This window comes from Manacus vitellinus, unplaced genomic scaffold (assembly GCF_001715985.3).
Source record: "Manacus vitellinus isolate BGI_N305 unplaced genomic scaffold, ASM171598v3 scaffold_4_pilon, whole genome shotgun sequence".
In the NCBI taxonomy this organism is placed as follows: Eukaryota; Metazoa; Chordata; class Aves; order Passeriformes; family Pipridae; genus Manacus; species Manacus vitellinus.
This window is the reverse complement of record NW_021940604.1, coordinates 2,456,380-2,476,778: the sequence shown is the minus strand read 5'-3', so window position 1 is coordinate 2,476,778 and position 20,399 is coordinate 2,456,380. Positions and strand designations below refer to the sequence as shown.

At 40.6% G+C, this 20,399-nt stretch overlaps 1 protein-coding gene across 8 annotated transcripts in view; it reads right to left on the bottom strand.

The window, feature by feature from the left end:
* Positions 1-20,399, bottom strand: part of SASH1 (SAM and SH3 domain containing 1) — a 98,033-nt gene that overhangs the window by 14,165 nt on the left and 63,469 nt on the right. For 4 of the 8 annotated variants that reach the window (XM_025895689.2, XM_025895690.2, XM_025895691.2 and 1 more), the window contains exons 8-15: positions 16,591-16,723; positions 11,699-12,534; positions 8,061-8,132; positions 5,536-5,679; positions 3,241-3,376; positions 2,191-2,360; positions 871-1,080; positions 5-155 (exon numbers count right to left, since the gene is read on the bottom strand). In XM_025895689.2, coding sequence (XP_025751474.2) covers positions 5-155; positions 871-1,080; positions 2,191-2,360; positions 3,241-3,376; positions 5,536-5,679; positions 8,061-8,132; positions 11,699-12,534; positions 16,591-16,723 — 1,852 coding nt within the window. Of the gene's footprint in view, positions 1-4; positions 156-870; positions 1,081-2,190; positions 2,361-3,240; positions 3,377-5,535; positions 5,680-8,060; positions 8,133-11,698; positions 12,535-16,590; positions 16,724-17,422; positions 17,896-20,399 lie in introns of those variants that run through there. The other 4 variants (XM_018078156.2, XM_008928383.3, XM_018078159.2 and 1 more) reach the window with 2 other exon arrangements.

Genomic DNA, 20,399 nt, shown 5'->3' with positions numbered 1-20,399 from the left:
GTACTATCATATTCCTGTAGAAGTTCCACTGCTGTGAGAAGAACAGCTCTGTGCTCAGGATCTCGGATGTTCAGTTCATCCAAATCTTCTTCTTCTAAAAGCTTAAAGGTATCCAGATCTTCATAACCATTGAATAGAAAAGTGGGCATGTGCTCCTGCACAAATGGAAAATAAAGAGGGGAAAAAAAAAGAGCTGTAAGACAACAAATTTATTCAATTTATTTTGTCAATAAAGATACTAGATGAGATTTTTGCACCCAGTAAAAAGGCAGTAGTTAAGCAAATGCAAACCAGTGCACAGCACCAAAATTATAGTATTACAGCTTGTATAAACAGTGCTCAGAGTTCAGAAAAGTAGCTGTGGCAGAAGTAGAATGCTGCACATATTTTTGTATTTGAAATGCACTATATTAGATGGTCTGGGTATCAATGCTACCTGAACACACAGTATGGTATGGCTCTGCAAGAGGGGAGAAGTATGAAGGGTGAATGACAGCCACATCAATCTATCTCTAGCACTTCTGAACAGAAACGTAGAAAAAACCTGTCCTCTTTAAAGACGGGATAACCATTGTTATTTTACACATTTTGCTTGCCTCTGGAGTGTTAGCTAGCGGCCATACTATGCAACGATTTACAGTCTCTGAGTACATGACTTGCAGCCTGAGGCACTTCATCAAGCCTGACAGACAGTTCTGTCTGGCCTCAGCTATTTTCACTCTGCAGCGAAGATCTGATTCTGCTAAGTGGTGTCACAAGCCTTAGGATTATGAGTCTGGTGTGCAACTTTCTAAACTAACAACTCAAAAGGTGTGGTCCCCCTCCCCTAAGCAAAACTGAAGGGTAAATAGAGAGAGAGAGAATTTGGACCTTTAAGTTGATGCGATCCAAGAGATCCTCAACTGACTTGGGCTGGGGTGGTCTGCTTTTTCGACGTCTCCTGGTGGGCCGCTTTGGCTTCTCTTCCTCTTCATTTAACACATCCACATAGATAAATTTGAAAGTGCCAACTTTGTTGTTCAACAGGCCCATCCAAGTGCCCATGGGGGGTTTGCTGATTATATCAATGATGTCACCCTTCTACAGACCAAAGAAGCAAGAAAACCTTTTAAGCATGCTTTCTGATAGGCATTTAAGCAAACACACCCACCTGGATTTATATGTACATGGAACAGACAACACTCTTTAGTTTTCAAAGCTCTTGCAAAAATGTCTGCTTATACTTGTTTTATAAGTGGAATAAAAGGGAATTAAGTGACATGACTTCAACCACAGAACAAGTCAACAAAAGAACCCGGAATGGATCCCTACCGTCCACATTCTCCAACCTGCCGACACTTCTGTAGAGCACCACTGCTGTTTTGTACAAATGTCTCTAAGCTATGCAACTATCTGAAATTGGTGCAAATAAGAACATGCTCAGTGTATATGGGCATAACTTCACCTCAGATCTCCTGAGCAAAAGGGGCTTATGCAGAAGGAACTGTGCAACAATGTTGCTTTTCCTAATGTGCCCCAGACCATAACAAAGAAATGGACACAAAATCATTTTTGTATGCCTAAAGAGATTACCTTGGATACATCTGCTTTAATAGGAATTAGTTGCCATTGGAATTTTAAGTAATGAATGCAAGGAGTAAGATAGTTTGAACTGAATACAGCACCACTGAAAATAATCAAAGCTGATATCAAGAAAAAATTAAAAATAGATAACCACTCAGTTGGTAAAGTATTTCAAAATTTACTCAAAACAAGTTACATTAACTCAAATGCCTTTAAGAGACACTATGTGCAGGTGGTGCATGGACATTTCTTCCAAGGGTTTTAAAATTTTTCCATTGAGGATTATTTCACTGTGGCAGACAAAGTATTTTTCCAGTCTTTCAAGTAAAATCCTTGCAAAAGGGAAATGAATTCATGGCACATTTTTATTTTTCCCAAAACTAAAGACACAAGTGTCTTTCCCTAGACGTGGAAAAACACCAGTACTTATGTTCTATAACATTTTGCTATAATTCTGTAATTGCTATATAAGCAAGTCTTAAACATGCAAGACATGTTAAAGGGCTTCAAAAAACACATATAAACTTGTAACAAGATTAAGAATTCTATAGTATTTGCAAAGAGCTTTTAATTTAGAATTTTAGCAAAATAAATGTTTGACCCCTTAAAAACAGACATAGCTAGTACCTTGAGCTTCAGAGAATCTGTATCATAAGGACTTGGAGTAAAATCAGTGTGAACCCTGGCTCTTCCACAAAAAGGACCTCTGTAAGGAGGCTCTTCATCATCACCATCTTCTGATTTCACACTCTCCCTGTTGCTGGTTGAGGAATCTGTTGTGCTCACTGTCTGACCACCTGTGTGAGACACGTAGTATCAGTTCACAAAAAAGCTTCTGAAGAAGCTTCAGAAACAGAAGTAAGATAGAAAACAAGTCTTTCCAGAAAACATGATAATCAAAGTTAAAAGTCCTTAAATACTGCTATTTTTTATACACACATGTGATGGGAGAGTTAGTTAATCTACTCTGCACTCCTGTTTTCCTGAATTCAGCTCCTCGATATTTAACTGAGAAGCTGTTTAACTAGTGTCTCATCTATGGTATGTCACAGGAATGTCATCTTTCTGGGAAGTTTTGCTTACAAAAAAAACATAGTGGTGTGAGGAAAACAAGCTCCTGCACGAGGGTTACAGAATCCCTCTCACATCCTGAAATTCGGTGAATACTGTAGCAAGTTTACATCATCTGTGTTCCATTTAAGCTCTGTTTCATGTAGAGATAATCTTAACCCGAGAGGTTTTAAATACTACTTACTCTTCCTTTAACTATTTAATGAGAGAATCTCAAGGTTTCTCTAGAGGGAGGGTGGGAAGCCCGCCAGGAGTGCCCAGGAAATTTCTCACTTGAAGTGAGAATTACGATTCTTGGCCAGCAGTAAACAGGCATATTATTATATTACATTTATATTATAATATTTATATTATAACAGCAGGACACAGTAAACCCAGACAGAAAGTTGGATTTCACTTTTTCAGGGCTCTGCATAAACACAAAGCAAAAAAACCAGTCTCTGCACCAAAGAGGTTACAGTTCTTTGTAAACCCTTAATGACTAACCCTCAGCCTTTCTACTTTTTAACCAGTTTCCGCTTTGGCTTCCTGTGATTCTGCTTACTGTGGAGATCTCTGCTCCCTGAAGCCACAGATATGGAGCAATACAATCACAACTGAACTTACTCATTGAGCTCTGACCACTTAAGGAACTCCTCAGGCTTTCTACTGAGCCACCGGCTTTCAGCTTGGGTTTGTCCAGGGAGTCACTGTCTGGTGGTGGCAACTGCGGAGAACCTGGCATGACCCCAGGGCTGGACTCCTGAAAGGGATTGAACCATTTCAGTTTGGTAAATGAACATAGGCACTGATGGGAGCTTCTTGTTCATCTCGAAGGAAAAAGATTCTGTTTTCCTGCTCTTTTACCAAACAGGTTGAAACCCTCCATCTACTTATTTAGCAGTACTCAACTGTGGTAAACCCCCACTTTATTAGGCAGAGCAGTGATGATGGGAGCAAACAATTCAGTCTGGAAAAGCTAGCACTGTAAGAAGAAAGAAACACTACATAAAACTCCCAATTCAAAGATTTTCATGACACATGATTTTTTTTTGCCAGCAGTAGTTGCAAAACAGCTAGTGTCAAATTCAGCTTTTAGAAACAGAATTTTGTACAAAGATGAACACAAACAAATCAGACAAGCAAGTGAGATGTGCAGCAATATTTCTTTTTGAAGTGAATTGTTGATAACACTGCTCATTTACCTACAAGAAAAAAAAAATTAGCCAGAAAATGCAGCCTGTGCACGGTACAAATATTCACAAACATAAATGCATAAATATAAAATAATTTTGCTACATGTGCGATAGGTGAGGCAATTTCTGTTTTCATTCAGTCAAGCATTACAAAAAATCAAAAAGGGTATTTCCTAATTGAAATTCTGTCAGCCTCAATGAAGCACAGTTAAAACAAAGCAGCGGATACTTGTGGCCAGCATAATTTTGCTTGGTTCTTTTGAATGCAGAAAGAGATACCGGCACACAGTTTAAGTCATGATGCCTGAAAGTTACAAATACTCTAAAACGACTGTGCCATAAATTTTGAAAACAAAAGAACTGTAGCTTGCATACCAGAATTTTTGTGGAGACGTGTGGTCATAAAACTTTTAGATGAACGCTACTATTTGCATGCTGCAGAATCGTTAGGAAAAAACTCACCCCAGCATATGACTTCAGAGGTCAAGTCAATCTTAGAGAGAGAGATAGAGCAGAAGTATTGCTAAATGACTGTAAACCAATTTTTCAAAGGATCCCTTCTTTTTTGGCAGACTTTGCAGAGGGGCACTGTAAGTTCAGTCAGACACCAAGCATCTTCTTATCAATATCAAATCACGTTAGACCTTAAAGTATTTCAATTGTAAGTTTAAATTAAATAACCACAACTGTAGCAGTGCCCCTGGTTATGAATAAGAATGGCTAACAGTTCTGCAGGAAAGGGATTTTAATATTGCAAAGCATGGCACGAAACTGGCCATGTTTCTGCCTCTCTACACTGTCTTCAGATTCTTCAGTTTGGGGTTGTCACTCTGAATGTTACAAACTTCTCTTTTTACAGGCGCTAAGGCTTTGTATTAAATACCAAAAGGTAGATCTGGCAGGGCTTGACTCCAACCTCCTTTCCATTCCCAATTCTCTATGACTGCAAGCACCCCCCGCGACCCAGCCGGCAGGAGCCCGCTTGGGGGCGATGTTAACCAGGAAGAGCTCTGCTTTCCCTGAGGCTTTCGAACCTATTCCTTACACATTGCAAGAGGCAAGACTAGTTTTAAACAAATGCTGAAGATATCTGACACTCCAGTAAAGCAAGGAACCCAAAGTATACCAAAAGGTAATTGTTTCTAGGCCAGTGAAATTCAAAGCCTAATTTAAAACTAATGTACTTCAGGTTTGCCTCTAAGAATAAGCTATAAAAATCTGTAATGAAAGAATAATAGGAAAATCTTCTGTGGGATGCCCCTTTCTGACTAGATTGTGTCTCTGTTTTAATGGGCTGCTGCAGAGGGCAAGCAGTGATGGAGGAAAGATCTGTAATAGCAGAGAGGAGCTGCATATGTGAAGTTATGCTGGGAATTTAAACTGAAGTGTAAATTGCAGATTAAATGCATTACTGTGACCCTGTGTCACAGATGGGTTCCCTTAACAAAATACAATAGAAAAGAAATGGAAATAGTGAGATGTGCGATGTCATCAATGACAGACTTCTGCTGATGAGCTACTTAAATGAAAATCTGAAAATGCATTTTCCATGGTATTGGCATCTATAGGAAGCCATTTCACAGTGAGGGATTTTATAAGAACACAGGAATAAGCCACACCATATAGTCTTGTTAGAAATTTCTTTAGAGATGCCTTGATGCATGGAAATCAATACTGATTATCACTTCTGCATTATTAAGTGGATTCTACTGCAGACTCTACATACCTGCTCAGACAGAGAGCTGCTGTATTTTTTAGACATCCTTTTCTTCATGGTTTCTTTTACAGACTTCACCTTTTTGCCCAGAGATATACGGGAAGCAGAGGGTGATTTGATCACTTCTTTATAAACAAAGTCTCCTTCTTTGCCCTGCAAAATAAAACATGGCTTAAACCTATAAAACAGAAGAGACACTTTTTTCCTCAGTCACAGTTATTGCAGAGGTATCCTGGCAGACACAGGACGCCAGCATGGTGTCCTGTCAGCTGTTGAGACCTTGTGCAAACCACTGTAGCAGTCCACTGTAACTTACTCTTAAGGCCTGATTTGTAACCTTTTCGTGAAAGTACTGTGTGTAGATGTGTCAGGGTCTGTTAGGATGCCTTTATCCCTGAGTTTCAGGTAACTATTTGACCTGATAGAAAACCACACCGTCTCAGGCTAAGCCTGTCCTTACAGGACACACAACAGTAGTTGTGGCTCACGTTGATCAATACTTCAAAGGGTTTAACAAGACTAAAGGTACCTCTGAGATCCTAGCCAAATATATATCTGTATGTGTGTATATATATATATGGATACTTATATTTGGCTACCCAAATTTACTTTTTATTTTCAGATAGGCATTCCATTAACCTCTGTGGTTTTACTGCAGGCTGTTTATAAAAAAGCTAAACCAAAATACCACCACAAAAAAGCTACTAAATCCATCAACCATGGTAGGTTATACTTGCACAGCTATTCTTAAGGCACACAACAGGGTACTGAAGAACTAAATTAGCTGGTCCATATATAGTGGATGACCAGCTGCTTTGAATGCATTTAACCTTTTCGAAACCAGCTTAAGATATTGAGCATTTACTTATGGCACAAGCACACACCTAGCTTGGATCAGAAGACATTTTGCCAAACTTACTTGCATGATTCAGCCCTTATTCAGATTGTCCAGGCAGCATGTTAAAAATGATCTTTCATTCTACTCTGTTTCAGGAACCATAGCAAGGCAACTCTCTTAGAGCTATCCCTAGAACCCTCCATTGGCAAAGATGCATAAAAAATCAGAGCACAAAAAAGGAAAAAAATCCATCTGGCCAAAGAGATTTTCTACTGAATTTGGTCTCTGACTTGATTCAATTTAGATACATGAAGACAGAAAACCAGAAACCCCTAAAATAAATGGACATTATATTCCACATAACAGATTTCTCTCTTTTTCCCCCCCCCTTAAATTTATGTATGTTTTCTATCTTACTAATATTCTCACAAAAAGTTTCTTGGAAATTCAACTGATACTTCATTTCTGACAATGCAGTATTTTTCCCTTTACAAGTTGTTTGTGATTACAGCTTCTTTGGGAATTTTGTCTTTTACCAGAAATTAAGAACAGCTCTTTGCCTTATCGTTTTGGAAAAAATCTTCCACTTAATAGACTTAAATGTTTTCAAGGAAAAAACCTCTTTGATCTGCATATATTATTCTGATGCACTGCATCTCACCCACTACTGATGCTTATAGGGAAAAATGTAACATCTAGACTTCACACTTTCTTATGTTAAAAGCAATCTGAACAAAACAAGTATCTCTGTTTAAAGATAAATACAAAGATCAGAAGTTAACATTTTTACTGAGGTGAAAACTGATGAGTAAAATAACCACCCACAGATTTAGCCAAATTACGGTTATTTTTGATGTTAAAAAATTAATAAGAAAACAAAAAAACAAGCCCAAAAGACCCAGCTGACATAAAAAATAACATAATGCTGGCATACAAAATGTTTCACAATTTAATTTTGATTTAAGTGGACAGAGAAAAACTATCAGACCCAATGTTGAAACAGAAAAGAAAAACATATATGGGCAAAAGGAAAAAATATGTTGGCAATTTCATTTGAAATAATGTTCTGGCTCATTTCCGTTCTGTCACTTTTGGCTGCAGGCCGACCAACAGTAACACTGGGACCAACATGAGTAACATAAAATGGAATTAATTCTCAGGGGAGATGGTTTGGTTTTTTTTAAACACAAAAATGCTCTGAGATCAGTTGCGCTGCACCCAGCACAATGGGATCCTGGTCTACTGCAGAGCTCTTGGATACAATGAGAAAACAAATAATAAATCTCTTACATAATGACTTCCATGCAAATAACTTGCGGATCTTCAGTGAATGAAAGTTTGCCTCATCATCCCAAAGAGTAAATATTTTTACTGAGAAAGTATAGCAATCATATGTTTTGCCTTGGGTGATGCTCTGAGGAAGTCACACTTAAGAACAGCCCACAGATATGCCCCCAGATCTGCACTTTGGTCACTTGTTCCTGCCTCTTTACACATATGCTATATAAATACTTACATACACATGGATATGGGTGGGTATGTTATTCTCAAAGCTAAGGAAGTTTGAGGTTAACAAAGATACTCTGTTTTCTTGGATCCCCAAACTATTATTACAGACCTAAATTACACTTCAGTCTATAACTTGACTGTGCATTTCATTTTATGCTATTTCAAATCTGCACCTTCTTAAACTCACCATTTGGTCAGAAGTGTTTCCAATATGAAGGGAACGATTTGTCAAGTCAAATCCTCCAAAGCTACAGGTTCTCTGCAAAAAAACCAAGTATAGATACAGTTTTATCACAATGACTAGCTCACTCAGAACATCTGTGATTTGGAGAACACCAATTAAAACACAAATGTCTGCAAAAATGGAAACAAACAAACAAACAAAGGGATGAGAGATTATAAATCAAGAAATCCATTGTAAAGCAGTTTGTGTTTTCCAGAGACAACTCCTTGGCCTAAGGTCTGCTGCTGTTGAGTCACCTATTGCCTACTCTTCAAAAAGAAAAAAAGACTTTAGTCTGAGGAAACTGTTGATTCAAGTTTTCCAAGGTGCTGGCAACTCCACTTCAGCACTCCCATCTGCCTTCATATGTATGCTCCACAGCAGCACTGAAACAGAGAACCACCAATCCTTTAAAGTGTTGAATAACCTACCTTCTGGGAATAGCTGCACAGTTTGCATCTGCACTGAAATATAGGGAATTGCTGGAAGCCTAGTGGGCCAAGCCCTTGGTAAGAGAAGAGAAAAACCAGCCCCACTAACCATAAGCATTGTGTCCCCAGAGACTCAGCACGTCCTGATTCCAGATTAGGTACTTCCAGCTTTTGCTTGACAATTCAAAAGATAACAAAACCTGAGTAATGAACAACTGGCTGCATAGTATTCAAGTAACTGGCCCTGTCAGAGGTCTCACAGAACAATCCAGGATGAAGGTATGGCGATCACAATTCACTTGCACAACTTCAACTCTAGGCTCTGAGAGTGGTTTTGAAGACAGGCAGACGTCTATTACAAGTATTCTCTTCAGAGTTAGAGTTGAGACAAACAGGAGGCAGAAGCTCAACACTTGTGAACTCTCTAAGTTCTTAGGGTCTGAACTGCCCAACACAATAACTTAACTTCAAAGGCACTTGAAGAATCAACTTAATATCAGATCAGAACTACGAAGGACGGTGAGTCAGTGAAGACCCATCACCTGAGAACTACCAGCTTCCTCTCTGAGGAAGAAGCAAGCTCTATAAACTGTGCTACTTAATGGACAATTATAACAATTAATTCTAATAAAGTAAACATTCTTTCTGCCCTGTTCACCCTTGATCAGTACACATATTAGTAGCTTTTAAAAAATTTTATTTTCTAGCTTCTATATTGGGTGCTGCTTACACCAAACATGCTTGGATGACAGTTTCTGCAACCACCACAACTCTATCACAACTCAAAGCCAGCTTTGTCTAGGCCTCCCACACATTAAAGACAGTGCTCAGAATTTTTCTAAGTGTTTTTTTCCAGAAGGCAATGTGACTATGGCACAGGTTTTAAAAATTGTTTTTGGAAAATATTTGAGACCAACCACAAGCAATATAATCAGTTTCTAAAGCACAGCATGTTTAGCTAGTAGCAATTTGGTTCTTCTGTGAAGGACCGTTATAACCAATCCTACAGCACATGGTAATCCCAGCAATGAAAAGAGGACATCTGGAACTGCTCTGAGCAAACTTGTCTGTCAAACCAGTCAGAGCTCCTACTAAAGAAGTCTTCTTGGAAAGCAAAATGACTGTTGGTTAAAAGCTTCTGAGTAAATGTACCATATTAAGGATGCTTATTGTTTCACTATGGACCTCCCCATACATTTAAAATTTAACTTCCGCTTTCAGATTCCAGTAGCGACCCTGGCAATACTGCACTAAACAAAAGGTCTGTGGATGAGGAGAGGGATATTCAATGGAATGGCCATGCAATCAAAAGTATTATCATTTTGGGAGAAAAGAAAAACTGATGCAATTTGAAAATTTCATGCATGTCCAGGTCACTGAAACAAATATAAATGACAAAAATGAATGGCAAGGAAAGACAGAGTGACCAATTCCACTGAATACATAGGCATTGCAATTTCCCTGAGGTTGCAGCAAACAAAAAATTAAGTGTTTTTAGGAAGGAGCATCATTAGTTGAAGTCTGCCAGCTATTTGAGGTTTCAGAAAGAAATGTATTTGAAAAAGTTAGTAAGAGTAGCATGTCTCCAATATTTATCTGATTCAAACAAGGCTGGAGAAGCAGTTGACTGAGGAGTTCCTCCACAACAACAAAATGCTATCCATTTCTTCTCCAACTGTATCTCCATGAATAAGTAAAAGTCACTCCAGTTGGTTTTCATAATGAAATTACTACAGCAAGATGAGACTAACTTATTAGAAGAACTGAAAAGCTTGTTTCTATCATCTGTATTTACAAAGGCAGTTTTAGAGGGTATTTTTATTTATGGGGCATCTCTAGAACATACAAGTATGCTCTTTTTTCCAAAATAACCCTATTATTCAATCCACAGAAGGACAAGTAAGGTTTCTCTTATCATCGTAATACCCTCATGGGAAAACAGTGTCTTCTGAGTACAATAAACAGCACCCTGTGAGGGGTCGGACAAGCAGTCATGCAGAAAAAATAGTTAAGCTGCCAAGAGAGAATGTTCATGGTATTGGGTAGAACAAACATCTATATATTTTGTGGCCAAAGAGTAAAAAGTGAACCATGAGGGGTTGCTCATCTCCCACAGGTTATTCAAAGAGACCAAAGCTGTGATTCTTGTACCTTATACCTGAAGAAATGATACAGAGGTCTCAAAAAAAAAAATCTGTTATTCTGCAGAAAAAGCTGTTTCTACTATATTGTTCACTGGAATATCTTGCTTAACATTACGGATGCAGTGGTGTTTCCACGCACTGAAGTAGGGATCATTATCAACTAGACAACAGACTAGCTGGCTTTGGAGATCTGGCTGGCACCAAAGGCAAGTTCCTAGGAAACTCAGAATCATGGTTAACGGAACAGTCAAAACTGGGTCATATAATCAGGAAGCAGCTTTGGGTCCCTCTGGAATGTTCAAATCACCTAATTTCCCATTTTAAGCACAATTTCCTACTTTGGCCACCCCTTGTTCCCTTTCCAAACGCTCTGAAGGAAGGTGCCACCTTCATCCCATGCTAGGAGCAGTAGCCACTGACAGAACAGAAGTGATACTTCTGGTGGTGGTGAACAGCAAGCAGGAAGGCAGTAACTACCTAATGTCAAACTCCCTGTCTTTCTGCAGCTGTTTGGTGTAAGGGAGAGTACGGAGTGGGTGGGTGGGTGAACTGATGAGATGCAATCTGAGCAGGGGAGGGTCAATATAAGACAATAACAGCAGAAGAGAAATAGAGCACAGCTGAATATCAATGCTCTAATACTCTGAACATTTTGTTCATCTCTCAGAATCCCATTGAGTACCAACTCCAAAAGCATCACAAAAAACATATTTATAGCACCTCAAACCTCCTCTGTTCACCAGTGATCTTTATTTCTGTGTTAGGTGAACCTAAAAAGCAGCATTTTGTCATATTTGCTCTCTCTCATCGAGTAATTCTGTACATGTAGAAACTGCAATTCAACAAAACTCTTCTCTGACTAGATGATATCAAGCTCTTCCCTTTCAGCTGCATTACAGTGCTTAAGGGTTTCTAATGGCAAGGAAAGCAGAAATACTACATTTTAGTTAAAAGTATAAAGCAGAAAATGTTCACTGCAACCTCACAGAAATTGAAAGACCACCTTCACGGCAACTCTTTGACTCACAGACTTTTGGTGGATTCTCAAGAGAACCCTTTTAGTACAGCGATCCACTGTGGCAGCCCACTTCCTCTTGGCCTCCTCATCCTCCTCCAGCAGGCATCTCCTCAGGTCCTGCTTGTCGGCCTTGCTCAGGGTCCTGTCAGTAACGGGACGCACCAGCTGTGAGAGGTTGAGGTGACTGTACAGGCTTCTCTCCACCACATAGGTAATATTGAACTCGCTGACAGAAGTGCGCCCTCGTAGCCTTCTGTTTGGGAAGCCACAACTTCCACCCCCTTTCGTTTTGTGCCGCAGTAATTGCAGGTCGCAAGTTGTGGGGGATGCTCCTTTCCTAGCAGGGCGCTGGCAAAGAAAAGCTCTGGAACAGGAATAGTTAGTATCCATTTTCTTCAATCGGATCTGCTTCCTTACACTCTGAATCTCCTCCAGGGACACCAGAAGATGGTGCTTGTGCCTGTTGCTGTCATAAAAGCAAATGCTTTCTGTACTTACCCCATGGCTCAGCGAGCCAAGGCTCTTCTTCATTTCTCCATCTGTCAAGGAGCGGCAAACTTTCTGGGACTTCTCCTCTTCTGGGTAAGAGAAAAATGTCCCAAGTTTCTTGGGAGGCTTGATAAGGCCACGGCTATCAGTTTTGCTGAAGGTCTTCACCAGCTTCCGGTTAGCTCCCCACATATCAAGACTGCTGGATGAGGGAGAAGTAGTAAGTGAGTCAGAGTCGTCCTCTGGCTGCTTTTCACAGGAGCCGTCAAAGTAGAATTGCTTCTTGTGAACTCCAGAGTAAAGTGCTGATCTGTCATCCAGTATAGGAGAGTTGTCAAGTGAGTGCTCTTCCACACCTACATGGCAAAAAAGCAGCACAATGCATGTCATTGTTTGCAATTCTCTAAGATGTTTCCCTGTAGAGTCTTACTGTATTTATTTAGGATATCACCCACTTAAATTGTAAGAAAACTATTCTTGATATAAGTTGCTCAGAAGTTATTTGTGAGTGGATAAACCTGAAGCAGTTCCTTCCATTTGTGAAGTGAGAGTTCTGGGATGAGTTAACACAAGACAGACAACAACATCCTGTAAGTACACTCATCATTATTTAAAGTTTCTCTCTTTTATCTGCAGCTAAGTAAGACCACTTAGATGTTCTCACTAAGAACCCCTTAAAAGCTGAACTGGGATCTGTTTCTCATGTTTTTCATCTGATATTTGCATATGATGCTCCTCTACAATAGGTTAAAGTATACCCAGGTATTAAGAACCAAACAAGTATCTCTCAGGTCCAGTTTTCCAATACCCAGCGCTGCTGTGGCTGCAGAAAGCAGTATTTTTTGCATGAAGTTATGGAGATGAGCTCCAGGATGAAATTAAAAATTCTGGGTTTTTGATGGGGTAAGAAGCACCAGTTTCAGTCACACAGAATTTATTTAACAGATGCAAAGACAAAGAAGTAGGTCAAATGGCAAGTGTGCCAATTTCAGCAGTGTCCTGGTAATGACAGAAACACTTGATGTTCACCAAATTTTTCCAGAAAATATTTAACAGGAATATTTTGCAACACAAATACTGGAGATGGGCAGATAGCCAGGTTTCCTTTTTGGAGTGGAAAGGGGAGAATAAAAGACTTGAAATTGCAATTCCTTTTCACATTTATCATATAGGAAACTTTTCTCTGGTGTTTTCTTTTGAGCAAATTATAGTCTCAGGTATTAGATGCAGTAAAAAGGTAAGAGTTAAAAAAAAGTACACATCCTCCTCTGTCTCCCTGACAAATTTCACAGCATTCATAGGTATATATCAGAAATGCACATAGAAATGTGATTGTATCTATTTCTTTCCAAAATAAATTTCTTGTTGGACCTAACTTTGGCTTCATCTTTGATTGCTTCTATAGTCTTACAGCAGAGTTAAATTTGAACAATTATCAAAATACTTATGATTTACTAAACTCACTCATTCAATAACAGGGGACACCTTTTACGATGAAAGATTAGTTGCCCTGTACAGGATTACTGTCTCATCTTCAGTTCACTCTGTTGCCAAACATATTTGACATACATTTGTTGAAATCTAAGATGCTATTTTATCAAGCTTAAGATCACTGTGACATTGAAGGGATAGTGGATCACATCTGACATGTAACTTTCACTCTTGAGAAATGTATCGGGGTAGGTCTGTAGACTGAACTCTAGTTTTTACACCACTTTCTCTGGACTGTCCAGCTTGCTCTTTTCCCCCTCTAGTTCTCAATTTGAATGGAAAATAGACATTCTCCTGGGACCAAGTATGTGCTGATAAACAATTTTAGTCCACTAAGTAAATATGTTTTTAAACAGCTTGTAGAATATGCATTGTGTTTCAAAACTGTAACAGATGTTATTTGGAGTGAGTCCATGACACAAAGCCATAATGACACAGATGTAGATGTGATGTGTTTTTAAGTGCTACATAAGAATGGTGCCCAGGAATTAGGAAGCTTCAATTATTTAGCTCACTAGGAGCAGACTAAGATGAAATACACAGGATTCAGATATTGACAAATTCTAGTAAGTATCAGATCAGCCAGATGTACATTTAGTGTGATAACAGAGTCAATAATAGAAATGTAAGAGAAGGATTTGAGACTAGTGTGCTTTTCTTTAAAAACTACAGGAACAGATAAGGGAAATTTTGTAAAGTTGTTCTTTCTGAAGAAATCTTTGAGGAGGATTGTGAAGAATCTTTCTTCTAGGAAACTGTATGCCAGTTTTCAAAACAAGTCTTACATTTTGCTAAAGGTTGTTGAACATTAATGACTTTATTTAAATTTTACTGATATTACTCAGTCAAATATTATAGCCAACTCCCCAAAACCTAGTCATCTAGAATTTCACATTACATCAGAATCATAACACAGATTCAGAGAACAGCAGCAAACAGCTCAAGAACTGATCCAGTCAACTGCAGGTAAGTTGGAAGGCCAGACAGCAATACCCAAATCTGACCACTGTATTTTTTGTGGTCGTGCAGAGCCCTCTGACATATGCAAATGAGAATACAGACCTAAATTATGAGAGATTATGATGAACATTTATGAAGCACTATTAATATACTGTATGGAAACTTGGGTGTGGAATTTCCTGAAAAAAAAGTCATAGGTATCTACTGCTGATGTAGACTTGGCTACTTAAGGGGCCTTCTACTTACACAGAAGTTATTCAGAAGTAATCCATGTTGTTATTTAGCAATAACTGGTTATTCTACAGAGTTTCCCAAGAGCCATTCTACAAAGAAACTCCAGAGTGGGAGATAAAGTACAAACTCAGAGTTACAGATAATTTATTCAGAGAAGCCTAGAGTTAGAGAAGACAGGCAGGAGGTGGAGAAAGAAAGAAGAAGAGCAAACATTTTTTTGCATACAATTGTTAATTCAGTGATGTTTCTGCCGAAGGCAGGGGTGGAAAAACTCATTGGGAAAAATAAAAAAACAAGCCCTGAAGGGAACTGGGACACTTAAGTGAAAGACTGAGGAAGAAGAGGAAATAAAGAGGTGAGGCGTTGTAAAAGAGGGTTTGGAGAGCAAGACAGATAATATGCTGAAAAGAAAGTCTGGTCCAAGTGCAGGAAGGTGTCTGCATGCCCAGCTGCCTGTTTCTGCAGCTGCTGGTACCCCTGGAGCCTCCAGCTGATTGCTCCCTGCAGCTTTTCCCAGACTTCCAGAGAGAGAAGGAGGAGGTAAGACAGGCTTCTCTGGGGGCCTTCTTTACTCAGAGCAGGGGAAAAACAGTCCTGTTTTGTTTGTCCCATCTCAAACCCCATGTTTTCGCTTCCATGGTATCCCAGCTTTATGCTCACCCTATGAGGTGACAGAACCTTTTCAGATCACCACACCTGCCCATTCCAGAGCTCTAGACTGGCTGTGCCTTTCATGCCAGCCAGTAACTCCATCCATAATGTAGGAGAGATGCCGGCCAGATCATAAATCTGCCAGCAGCTTCCTGCCACATATGCAAGATGCACATGTTCTCCTTAAATGCACTAGGAAGGAATCATAATATGGCTCAGCTCACTGCTAAGATGAAGGGATTTGGCATATGATGCCATGCCAAGAAGGCCACCAGCATGGAAAGGTGCCCACAAGTCCAGTGAGGACTCAAGCAGGGCTGTGCAGAGAGGCTCCTCAGGATCAGGCTCCATTAATCTGAGTGCTCACACACAGGTCATCCAGAGTTAATTCTACAGCATGGTGTTCCCAGGGGCTGAACTCCACTTCCCTTTTCCCACTCTTCTCCTCTTCCTCCCTTCTCTCCCCCTCTCTGTTGGGAGCAGGTCTCATTCAAAAGCCAAATTGCAGGCAGGCTCCCCCAGAAGTAGAATTTTGTATTGCACTAGGCAGTTGCTATCCCACAAGAATGTCTGATAGAATTTCTGTATTTTTGCCATAGGATGATGCCATGTGGTGCAACTGCTGCTACCCTCCCAAAACGAGCAAGGGCTTCACCTGTGTGCCATCCCAGGCCTCAGAGGAGGGAGCAGTGTGGTGGTGGCTCCACTTATGTCCTTGCTGAGCCTGTGGGGCAGCTGGCTGGCATTGCTCCTAGCATGGGGATTCCCTCCCCAGCATGCGGCATAAAACATAAACCAAGTTCTAATCGCTTAATGAGGGACTCTCAAGTGCTACTCTAAGAATACCAGATCAGCAGTAACCACACTCTAGGTTATCGCTTTCCTCCTTCCACAGTCTAAAAATTCAATTACTTAGGACATGCACAAGAGACAAGGCAGTCATTCCTACCATCCCTCCACTTGAGGAGAGATAAACACTCCACCCCTCCCTCCCCCAGCCCTCCACTTTCTGTCCCCTCTCAAAAGAAACATGCATTCACACATGCAGTTTTAACCATATGCACATTGCTTTTTACCTTCTGTGCTGGGTTTTTTCATTTCTTCAACTCTTATAAGTTTCTTCCTGACTCTGCGAGTAGAATTCACCAGCTTGTGCAACCTCTTAAACTTCACCGATTCCTCTGTTTCATCATCGGACTGTTCTCTTGACTGGCAAAGAAACAAAGGGAATATTAATAAAGTAGTAGTTCCACGGCTTGCTCCTTCAAGTTAGCTCATCTGCTGCGTTTGTCAAGGCAGCTCTGTAACTGATGTTATATTTTCAGCCCCAGTCAGACAGAAATATTTAAATTACTGAGGGTTTTCTTGTTTTCTTTTCTTTTTTTTTTCTTTTTCTGAAAGCATGACATACCATTTTGATTTCTAAATCTGTGCAACGTAAGATCCTAGGCATTGAAATGCATTCCTGCCCTTGTCTTTCTTCACATGCATTGTGTAATAACTACTTCCACGTCCTCTCTGAGTGCGTTTCAGGCAGGGCTCTTTCCCAGGGCTCTTCTTACCATACCAGTTATGCTCCTGTGGTTTAGGTCAGTCCCTGGTCTGTCTGGCACCTCAGAACTTGCTGTTTAAACCTGGTTATAAACAGCTTCTCCAAACCGAAGCTCTGTCATTGACGACTTCTCTTTTTTTCCCTCCAGTCTTCCCAGAAAATCAAAAACAGCAGCACAAGAAAGGGATGGGAAGGAAAGGAAGGAGGAGACCTCATCTGCCTCACTCACAAACTGCCACAACTACAAAATATTCCCTTCCTCCTCCCTGCTCCCTACACTCCTCCTGAAGACTCTTGAGGCTGGAATTAAGATGGACAGAGCATTCCTCAAGCACTGACCAAGGGAAAACTCTGACCTTTTCAGATATACAGTGCAGTCCATATTCCCCAGCATCCCGTTTCGTTTTGCATCTGATCCAGTATACTCAGTTCCAGCTGTTTTCCCTCAAGTATCAAACATTACAGAGACAAAAAAAAATTCCCTTCTCTCCAGCAGCAGTGACACAACAAGCTGAAACAATCCATTCCTTGTGAACGAGAAGACGACTTCGATTTTCGAGCCAGATCCAACGTTCAACGTGCTACTTCCTCTGTTTTAATCAGTTCAGAATGTGGAAAGTGATGGGGGGAAGGGCAGGGAAGGGGAGAGGAGGCCAACAGGGCTCTCCGACTTGGCCAGGACGACCCTGGCACCATGCGCTGCTGCACATTCCTGCACACAGCACAAGCTCCAGCTGGAGTGCAGTATGGATTGTATACCTAACTCTGTTTTAACCCACGGTCCCAGCCAATTTGCTGCATTCCTAATGGTCAGCTTTAAAAACCCTCATGCAACTTCCTGTCAGTGCAGCTATCTGGGTTTCCACAGTGCACTCATCCTTTTTTTCGCCTTCTCCTTGATTAAACTTTAAAAAAAAAAAAAAATTCCCAACAGATGCAAGCCAAGAAAAAAAGAAAAAAAAAGCCACTCTCTTCCCAGCAAAAATGCTGTCTGCTTATCTGGAGGATGAATAAAACAGGCCAAATATAAAAATGCTTTCTACTTTTCTAGTGCACTGAAATATCAGGATGTGGTAAGAATGGTAGATGCCATGGGGCAAGACACCAATTAGCAGTTGCACAGGTACACTTTCAAAGCACAAACAGTGCCTAATGGAGCCAGGGCAGTTCTAAAAGTCTACCTCCCAGGCATGCACTGCACAAGGGCCCCAGAACCACACCACAGCAAACTTCAACAACTTTCTGCAAGGGCACTACCAATTACTGATTTCCCACAAACCTTGTGTTACTCCAAAAGAAGGAGGGATACCGAATGGGTCACATATGGCACTAGAAATAGCCATTCTGTCATCCAAGAATTGCATGAATGCATTTATTATGGGTACGAACTGGTTAGGTAATTAATAATCCTCCTTTGGGAAAAATAGGGCTGTAAAGAACCAGGCTTGCTAATATCAAAGTAAATTAAGCAACAAGATGAGCATTAATTCAAGAATTATGCCTGGGACAACGTGGTGACACATCAAACAAGACAGACATATTTAGATAAGATGATGAATGGATTATTGACTGTAATCAAGAAGTTCGGTCAAGACTTCTTGGGCTATTAAGTGCATCCTGGCAAGCGACCATCATGCATATTCTGCACTCAAGATATGTTTATTTTAAATGCAATTACTCTAAAGCATTGCTTTCCATCATTATTTTTTGTACACCCTTGGTTTGCAGACTACTGCAAGTTCGTGAAACCGTGAGATCTGTAAGACTTAGAGAATGGCTCATACCTGGTCCTCCCACCAAGGGCTTCGTTGAAGAATAAACATCTAGTCCTACTTTTGCACCACTGATATCTGATAAAGAACTCAGGATTATGAAAACTCAACAACAACAACAAAAACTTTTGCAATGTCTGACATTTGCATTCACAACTACTGCAGCAAAAGCAAGCGTCAAAATAGCCTCAGTGCAAGGTACTGACATCAGACCCCAGCAGGTAGTACAGAGTGCCCACCATACTTCAAAAGACATAAAGTCCCATCATAATTAAGTGGCAGTTGGTTTTCCCTGATGCTTCTGGACTCCTGGTGTCCTTTACGCTGGGGTCCTCCACCGGCAGCAACAGATCCTGCCTATCACCGGTGCTTGGCCCAGATAGGCGAGAACAGCTCATGTTTTATGGGTAGATGAAAATACAAGATCACTCTCTCTCTAGCAGACTATTTCCTATCATATCAGGTAGTATGTGACAGACAAATTTTCTACAAACAAAAAGGATGGCCAGTAAGTTTATGCAAAAAGGCCTAAAAATGTCAGTGACTACACCGGTGGTGCTGCTCAGGAAACTTTCTTGTCAAATAATGCTGACTCCTTGAAGATAAAAGCATTTTCAAAAAGGGTTACTTTTTACTTGCTTCCTGTTTATGAAACATTTTTTTAAGAAAGGCTTTGAAATTATCAAAAGTTTCCACTTTGGCACATGGGAAACAGAGCTTAATTTTCCAGCTCAAGTAATGCTTTCTTTTATGGCTAATGTAAAGCATTCTGGCCATAACTGACATATTTGGAAATCATTGAACTTCGACGCTTTGACTTCCCTGACCCACACCACCCTCCCCTCTTTCATGGGACCGAATTGCTTTTTTTGGTAGCTGTCCCTGACTTTAGATGGGAAAATCACCCCAACGTCCCCAAAGCGTGGCAGACTGGGCAAATGGCTTCCTGGACAGCTTTAGCAGCCAGGCCTTGGCACAGAGCTTAGATGTAGCCAGCTGCCAGACCCCTCTTGCCCTCTTCTCCCTTCATGAGCACTTCGGTGTGCTGCAGCACTGCAGAAGGGTAGACATGGTCTGTTAAAGAGGGGATGATGCGTCTGCAAAAGGCTCAGCCAGAGGCTCTCGGCACTGGAGGAGTCCATGCTGCACCCCCTCTGCCAGTGCCTCCCAGCCTCTGGCACAGAGCTGTCCCATCAGGCCAAGCCTTGGCATCATTAACGCACTGGTAAAGCAGCTAGAGCCCCTCCATCTCCCCGTCCCCCTGCACACAGCCCAGACAGGTCTCTCCCCATGCCCTCAAGGGGAAAACAAACGAATTTGCAGTACTGCAAGCAGGAGCAACTTAACTTCCATCTCCTCTGCTCCAAATTTTTCCATCTGAAAGCCCATATGGCTCAACTTTTAATTACTTTGGCTAATGCTGTATGTAGTAATTCTGTGGTGAATGCTAACGTGTTTCATTTCTGGTTTCCAGGGCAACATTACATCAGATTGCAGACAGCTGGCTTCCCAGCCTTAAACCATGACAAACTGGCCAAAACTGATGCACAAAAACCTCGCT